At 44.5% G+C, this 8811-nt stretch overlaps 1 protein-coding gene across 1 annotated transcript in view; it reads right to left on the bottom strand.

The window, feature by feature from the left end:
* Positions 1–1103: 1103 nt before the first annotated feature.
* Positions 1104–8811, bottom strand: part of LOC134495695 (C-Jun-amino-terminal kinase-interacting protein 4-like) — a 28594-nt gene continuing 20886 nt past the window's right edge. Inside the window, exons 21-27 of the mRNA XM_063301282.1 lie at positions 8678–8745; positions 8129–8277; positions 5514–5685; positions 4802–4912; positions 4603–4722; positions 2363–2479; positions 1104–2141 (exon numbers count right to left, since the gene is read on the bottom strand). Coding sequence (XP_063157352.1) covers positions 2041–2141; positions 2363–2479; positions 4603–4722; positions 4802–4912; positions 5514–5685; positions 8129–8277; positions 8678–8745 — 838 coding nt within the window. The 3' untranslated portion in view covers positions 1104–2040. The remainder of the gene's footprint in view (positions 2142–2362; positions 2480–4602; positions 4723–4801; positions 4913–5513; positions 5686–8128; positions 8278–8677; positions 8746–8811) is intronic.

Genomic DNA, 8811 nt, shown 5'->3' with positions numbered 1-8811 from the left:
TTATCTACTCCATCGTCATTTCACCGTCTGGCAGCAGAAGAGATGGGACAGCGGGGTCTTCAGTTCACTTGCTTTTCCCTTTCCTCCCCTCCTTCTCTCTCTTTGATGTCATATTTTTAGATCTCAAGCGTGAAGGGGTCTCCTTTTTTAAAATCAGTGTACAGCATTTAAAACTCTTTAGATCAGGGTTTCTCAGCCAGGGTTCCATGGAGTCCTAGGGTTCCGCGAGAGGTCACCAGGGGTTCCCTGGGAGATCACGGTTTATGTAAAAAAGTATTTCAAATTCCAGCAACTTCACATTAAAGAGGTAAGTTTCATTCCTTATTTTTAGTTTAGGAACACTGTTAATGCATACATACAGGCCTACACATGAAACGAATAGAGTAATTTTGTAACTTCTGGCCTATATTTCAGCCTGAATGGGCAGGGGTTCCCCGAGGCCTGAAAAATATTTCAAGGGTTCCTCCAGGGTCAAAAGGTTGAGAAAGGCTGCTTTAGATGTTGAAAAATTAAATAGTAAAAAACAGTAGGAACCATAGAAATGATACAACAAATGGCATCAGGAATCCTCCAGCTGCTAGCATCAAAAGGCACAAGTATTATGCAGCAGAACATATGTCGTCCAGCCAAACGGAAAGCTATTTTACAACTCATTTTTTCCTAATGGAATAAAAACTGCCTGCTGAATGCAAATGGACATTAACGGTTGAGCTTTATCATATGCTTATTTTTCCTTGGATAAATAGCAAGTTACTGCAGCATTACATTAAGATAATCTAAACTCCTTTAAAAATGCAGGTATGGTTCTGCCTACCACAAATGCTTTAGACCATGTTTCTCAACCGTGGCAACTTTAAGACGTGTGGTCTTCAACTCCCAGAATTCCTCTTGCTGGCTGGGGAATTCTCGGAGTTGAAGTCCACACGTCTTAAAGTTGCCAAGGTTGAGAAACACTGCTTTAGATAAAGAGGTCTCTTGCTCTTTTTTGTGAGAAATGTTATTTTCTGCCTTGGATAAAGCCTCCAAATGCAATTCCTGAGCAAACAAGAGGATGATCAAGATCAGAATAGTAATAGCAGTAGTAGTACCAGCAACAGCAGGAATAAGAATAACAATAGCTTTATTGAGAAACCATCCCACAAAGATAGATGCTGAGTTCCTTCCAAGGACTCAGTCCCTGGCAAGTTAAATAAACATCATACAGCAACCCTGAGAAATTAAACCACGGTGGTGTCCTGAATTAAACCACGGTGGTGTCCATCATTTCAGAGTTCCAGGCAGGATTTGGTTAACTCCAAGGGGTGAAGGGGGCGGAGAAGAACTGACCAATCCCTGTTGTGATTGCAGAGCAAAGACAAGGAAGCTCCCCCTTGAGGTCTCTTTGTGTAATGCATCAGTTGTGCTCCAGAAAGTCCAAATTCACTAGAACTAGTAAAGCATCCTGCAATCACAGTCAAGTGGGGGAGCCAGAAAAGAAGGAGAGGGCCTTCGCTTCAACCAATGGGGGTACTGCTTCTCTTCCAGATCATTTTCCAGCTTCCTGGTTTTTGGCATTTGGGGCTCCAATTATTCTGATGCCCTGCCTTCAGTCCCCATTGGTACTAGACAATGCATGGCTCTCCGCTCCCAAGCACCTGTCCAGCAAGAGGTATGTTATTATTCTTTGCAAACAGTGGGTGGCATGAGCAAAAATAGCAGGACTTGAAGGGGTTCAGTCTATATTCAGATGAACTGCCCAACACATCATTCCAGTTTGAAAGCAGGGAAATGGTGGTATAAAGCAAAGGGGGGAATCAGAGGAGGCACCCGATGCAGCTCTCCTTACCAAGCCTGTTCACCAAACAGACCCCAGCGCTCCGCTGGCTTTTTCCCATCACCGGTCTCAAAATGTAAAAACCCTGCACACCCTAGAGAGGGGTGACCTGAGCGAGGGAAGAGAACAGGAAGCCGCGACGGGAAGGCAGCGCCAACAGCTGGCAGCTCTGTCATTCCCTCCCAGGCGGAAGCACAGGTCCCAAGTGCTGGCCCATCATCACCAGCTCAGGCCTGCACCTGCCAGACGATGAGGTGGCTTCGTTCCGCTCGACGGAGGCGTGGGTTTGGGTGTAGCAGGTCACCGTAGTGCTGATCTGTGTTGTCTCCTGGACACGGAGGAAAAGAATGGCCAGATGAGAAGAGATCAGGTCTACCCCAAGCATGACCAAGAAGGACGCTTCTTTATGAAGAAATCCCAATCCTGTTTCCTCCCCAGACGTGCTAATTGCTGGATCACAACTCCCCAGCAGCTCTTGCCATTGGCCGCGTGGCTGGAGTTGAAACTGAGCCACCTCTGGATCGTTGCAGCTTCTCCATCCCTGCTTACCTAGCCGGAGATTAATATACCCTTCCCCGCCACTTAGCACCAAGCTGCACGGCTGGCTTGGTTTCTCTTGGCTATGCGAATCCTTGAGGTTTTCTGAAGCCGATGGATCCACGTATCCTAGAATAATGAAATGTGGTCAGAGCTGTACGTATCCCAAAAGCACCAGAACTGAGGTGATATTGATGTTGATGATGATTTCCAGGCCTGTTCTGGATAGGAATAGAAAATGACACCCATCTTCCTTCCCTCAGTATCACCCCTGGTGTTTAGAACAAATCTCTCTCATCAGCAGATATTTGGATTGGCCTCAATCCGAAATCATATTTTTTATTCGAGAGGTCAGTCCAGTGTGATCACCCCAAAAGCCACAAAATTCTGCCCCATTGCAGTTGCATGTAGACGAGGATGGATTTGACAGGAATGGCTTCTGATCCAACCCTAGGTATTCCGGTTTGATTAGACTCACCCACATATACCTTCCTTTCCCATTCTCCTTTCTCTTCCAGCCATTTTTACCATTTCTTTATCTGTTGTTTTCTCTATTTATATGATCTATATTAGCTATTCCTTTCTTTTTTTAAAATTGTCTTCTTGCTCTGTGATGGGATAGATTGTCTTTTGGTCTATAACCAAATAAATAAATAAGGCACCCACTTGCCTTGTATTTTAAGAGCTCTGGCTAACATGTTTTATTTTCCTATGTATTTTAATGAGTCGCATTTTAGGCAATGAGGGGAAGTAAAACTTAAACTGCAAATGAATTGTTTCACCCTACTCATTCTAATTGTTATTTAGGTTAGGTGTTTTATTGATTTTAGCTCTTTTATTGCTTTTTTAAAAATTTGTATTGTGAATAACCCTGGAATAAAAGCTAATGAAGGCAGTATATCAAAACTGTTTTGTAAATAAGGCCATTAAATATTATTAGCCAGAAAAGATATATTATTAGCTTGCATTTTCTCAAGGCCACAGGGGACTGTGACCTTCTGTGCAACCAACATGGAAATGCAGGCTATTCACCATGAGGCAGGTTAAACTTCTCCGAAACAGGATGGCAAAGAAAGGAGAAATGGCCCACTAATTAACCTATATGGACTTTCTGGTTGCCTCTGCCAATCTGGCAACTTGTTATATATGTGGCCCCAGATGCGCCGAAAATAAACAAATAAACTAAACAGTCCACAAAAAAAGCAAATTTAGATAAGTGGCAGTTCAGTTTCCTATTTCCTGCTGCCCCACCCATGAATCAGAATTATAGAAAATCAGGATGCAACCCTTATACAATGGTACACAACCCATCTTCTCTTGGCCCAGAATCTTCACCCTTTGCTAACACCGATTAAAGACATCGTCTGCTGTCATGCAATGCAAGACATTATATTAGCCAACCACTGAAGTTTCATGCAGTTCATTTAAAACATAGCTACTATTTTAAAGGTTCTGCCCAATTTTGGGGGTATGTATGTATGTATGTATGTATGTATATTCATTCACTTGTGAGATGAGTGGTACAGAAATGTGAGAAATAAATAAATAAATCGTTGCTTTAAACTTTAAAAATACATTACAGGTTGTCCTCACTTAACCATTCATTTAGTGATGGTTTGGACTTACGACAGTGCTGAAAAACTGACCACTGGTCCTCACACTTACAACCATTGCAGCGTCCTTGTGGTCACGTGATCACAATTTAGGCGCTTGGCAACTGGTTTGCATTTATGACTGTTGCAGTGTCTCGTGGTCATGTGATCACCATTTTCGACCTTCCTACCCAGCTTCTGGCAAGCAAAATCAATGGGGAACTGCATGATTCGCTTAATAACCACTTGGTTCGTTTAACGCCCATGGTGATTTGCTTAATGACCACCGCAAAAAAGTTTGTAAAATTGGGTTGGATGCGCTTAATGACTGCTTTGCTTAGCAGCCAGAATTCTGGTCCTAATTGTGGTTGTTCAGCAAGGACTACCTGTAATCCAATCTCACCCAATCTGGCATTTTCTGCCTCTAATCAGTCCCAAACTCTAAAAATTCCCAGCCAAGATGCTCAGATGAATGCCTGGTTTATCACAGCCCCCACTTCCTTCCTCCTTCTCTGTTGTTCCTCCCATGCCAGGAAAATCTGTAAACATTTCAGGGAAGAAACCTGTCATACTCTAGCAGGGCTGGGTAGCCCTTCCTGGCCCAGAATTCATCCTCCAAAAAAATCAAGAAACGGATTTCCAGTGTTTCTTGCAGACTACCTGGAACAGAGACAAAGAAGCGGACAGCATCGCGGTGCCCATGGTAGCTGATCTGGGCTTGCTCCATAGCACAGTAAGGGATACCAGCAGAGGCAGAAGTCTTCAAGCTTTCAGAAAATTCTGCAGAGAAACAGGAAAAACCATCACACCAACTAAGCGGCACAGCTGTGAACTTTCTCACAACCAGAGGGATGCTTACCAGAGACAAAAGGCACAGATATAATGGTGCCACCAGATGTGCCAACCCACAGCCGCTTTCCAAAAGCGCCGAGTGCTGAGATGTTCAAGGCTAAGCTGACACTGCTGGGCCCTGGAGGACGGGGAAGAAAAAGCAAGGGTGAGCTTGTATACATGCTTTCCCCAACCTGGGCTTTGCAGATGTGTTGAGGCACATCTTCCCCAAAGGTCATCATGACTGGGAATTCTGGAAGTTGTGCGCCAAGCTGGGGAAGGCCATTCTTCATAACAAGAGCATCATCATCATCATCATCATCATCATCTAAATTTATATGCCACCTGACTCCCAATGACTCTGGGCATCTCAAACCAGAACTCCTGTCTAGGCCCACACGTGATTTATGACAAGAACGGGACTAGGCAACCTGTGCCTCTCCAAGTATTGCTAGTTTACAATTTCCAGCCGTCCCAGACAATTTGGGCCATGGGAAGAGATGCTGGGAACGTCTGAAGGACCTAATTCTGGTCTAGGAGCTCCGCCTACAACAGACCATCTGAGAAATGGCAGTCCACAATAGCTAAGGAGCTTTCTGTAAAAACTTCTAATCCAGGCCTGCATATTCTTCCAGCCACCAGGGCAGCTTGTAGACCATGCCCTGCCGTGCCCACTTCTTCCCACCCTCCACAGTATCCACTACCCTGCCTCTTGGTGCCCTCTGGTACTTGCCACTCACCAAGCATGCAGCTGATGAAGGGCCCCAGCTCCACTTCCTGCAGTGGCTGTCCTGTCTCTGCATGGAGAAGACGCAGAGTGGTCTCCAGACGGACTGAAACCCAGACGCCACCACCAGCTGCTGCCATGTGCCGGACGTGGCTTTCAGGGTGCGAAGTCACTTCAAAGTACCGCTGGGGGGAACAAAAAAAGTTGGTGGCAGGGATGAGATTCAAATGAGGGGAACGCCAATTTTCTCTGGCACGGGTGCAGGGAGCCTATGGCCTGCCAGCTGGGCATGGGCCCTTTTGTATGCCTGATACACCCCAAGATCACTCCTGAAATTCAGGGAAAAATACCAAATTTCTGTGGTACAATTTTACAGCAGAACTTCTTCCTAGTGTTTGTCCCACTTGACTGCAGGGTCTGATTGTTTTGAGTTTTGCTTGTCTGGATCACACAGTGGAAACATCAATGCACAATGCAACTTCTTCAGCCAGCCTGTTGCAGAGCTGGATGCTGTTTCGGGGTTGAGAGTGACCGGCTGTCATGTTCGCTGTTTCAATGTATTTCATACATCGTAACATTTCACATGCCATGGCGCTGACACACGTTTCTGTTTGGGAGGGAGCTGCTGTGAGACCTTGTACCAAGCTCTGTATGTGAAATCAGGACAATGGAATGTGTTTGGGTTATTTTCTCTGTTCAAGGACTTTTCCTGCAGACCATCAGAAACCGTTAGGAGCACCTGGGATTGTGGACTTGAGAAGATTCTAAGGGGGGAGGGATTTCGTTTGCACCGAGGGTTTTTAGTTTGAATTTGCCGCGCTTTCATCATTCTCAGCTTTCTTTCCGACCCTGCATGCTATTCTTCAATAAATCAGATATCTTTGAAACCCTGCTTATGAGTCTGATGCACATTAGAATAGGCAATCATTACACTGGCCTGATGTCATGCAGCTCCCAGAATTCCCCAGTCCACACATCTTAAAGTTGCCAAGGTTGAGAAACACTGACCTAAACGATCCTTTTCAACTCCAGGATTCTATCTGGCTCACAGCTGGCTAAAAGAACAATCACAACACTGGAAGGAGGAATCTACATGTATTCTGCAGCAATGTTTACAGGTAGTCCTCGACTTACAACCACAACTGGGACGGGAACTTCCATTGCTAAACGGGGCAGTCATTAAGTGAGCACACCTAATTTTACAACCTTTTTTGCTGTGGTCATTAAGTGAATCATTCTGGTTTTTCAGTGAATCATGTAGTTGTTCAATGAATCCAGCTTCCCCCATTTACTTTGCTTGTCAGAAGCCAGCTGGGAAGGTCACAAATGGTGATCACATGACCCCAGGATGCTGCAACCATTGTAAATACATGCCAGTTGCCTGAATTTTGAACACATGACCTCAGGGATGCTGCAACGGTTGTAAGTGTGAGGACTGGTCATAAGTCACTTTTTTCAGTGCCATCGTAACTTTGAACAGTCACTAAACTAATAGTCGTAAGTCAAGGACTACCTGTATATGAGTTGGGGATGGGCTGTTTGTCAATATTTGTCAACTTCTGAACTAGTTGGGTTTTTTTTTTTCTGACAAAGCAAAAGGAAGACTTTCAAGCAATATGGTCAATATAACTAAAGAACATAATTTTCTAGGGCATTATTAAAGAGAGACCTAAAAGATCAGGTTGAGGACAGATCATTCTGGAGAAAGTCTAGGTATGTGGTCGCTAGGAGTTGACACTGACTTGATGGCACCTCCAATAATTCAATTCCTAGCCAAGGATCTAAGAATCATGGCGGTATTGCTGTAAAATGTATGCTGTTCCAGTTAGGGTACATTCATCCATTCATTCATTCATTCATTCTGCAAACTTAGTGGTGCCAAGTCCGTTAAGTTTAAAATTTCTAAATATTTGGGGAACTCTTTGGCATTACACCCAGAATTCCAATTATAATTGGTCTGGCAATCAATTGTTTTCCTGCATTAATTTTGAAGTTACATTGTTTTGTTAATACTGTTGTACACATCTATACTTCTCTTCATTTAATTAGTTTAGCTTTTTAAAAAATCCTTAGCTCAAAAAGGCTGCGCAAATCTGGTCTACATTGATGGCTTTTGGTTATCCATAGTATCAGGCATAATATCCAGTATGGCATTTTCCTTACCTGCCTTGCCACTGGCTTAAAGCCCTTTCACAAGGTTGGCCAGCCTTTCCCAAACTGGTATTCTCCCAGTGTGGGGACAACTCCCATCATGCTCAGCCACTGGTAACATATCTGGAGGACACCAGGTTCTAGAAGACTGTTGTGATCCTTCTTTGTCCAAGGTCTTGGACTTTATATGTGAGCTATATTATTGCAAAACTGATCTCAGCAATTCATCCTTTGTTTGCACTGGGAGATGGCAATTGGAAGCTGCTAGACAGTACCCACCAAGTCCCAAATGTTGTGAAAAGTAAGTTAAAAAACTAAAAATGTCTGAAAATCCAAGAGAAGCATGGAATCTGCTAAGAATTTAGATGCAATGGATTCCAGCCAACTGAGTCTGTCCCAGCCCCATCTGAGTCTTTCACTGTAAGCTTCCTGGTTTCCAAGGCTTCCAATAACTGCCGCACATCCCAACAGGCTCACCTGAATGCGAGCAGTACGAAGATCCAGCACGTAGATTCGATTTCCGTAACCGCACCAGAGCCAATTAAACACAGGGATGGTGCAACGAATAGAGCGCCGTGGCCTTCCCAATTCAACGAGGCGTGGGGAGCGCAGATCCCAGTTTCGATCTACGAGAAGACAAGCGTCAAGCCCCACACAGCTGGGTAAGATCAAGGAAGCAAGATCTACACAGACTTCAGTGAAGTATCTTTACTGCTAGTCTTTGGGTAATTACAGAATTGTGGAAACGGCAGGAGAATTTCCAACCCTCGTCTACAATAAGTTCATTAAGGCAGAATCTCTTTGAAATGCTTCTTTCCAGATTTCCTGCTACCTGGGCTGAGCTGCTGTTTATAAGTTAGGCTGCCAATAGATTCATCTTCTGTCTCTTGATTATTTATGACTATTTACCATTCTGTTACCTTCCTAGCCTCCATACAATCTCTCTTACCAAGAAATTAATGAGAAGCTCCCAACCAGGGGGGAAATGGGGAGGGAAGGAATTCAGGCAGGAGGCATATTCCACACCTGCATTCCGACGGAATACAGCCACAGATCCATCAGCAAGAGCAGCTGCAACACAGCCTTGGGTATGCCTGGAACAGACAGGGCAGAATGAGACAAAGGAATGTTTCAACAGCACTAGAATGGGAAGGCGGGCA

Source organism: Candoia aspera, chromosome 4 (genome assembly GCF_035149785.1).
Source record: "Candoia aspera isolate rCanAsp1 chromosome 4, rCanAsp1.hap2, whole genome shotgun sequence".
Lineage (NCBI taxonomy): Eukaryota > Metazoa > Chordata > Lepidosauria > Squamata > Boidae > Candoia > Candoia aspera.
This window is presented reverse-complemented; position numbering and strand designations above follow the sequence as displayed.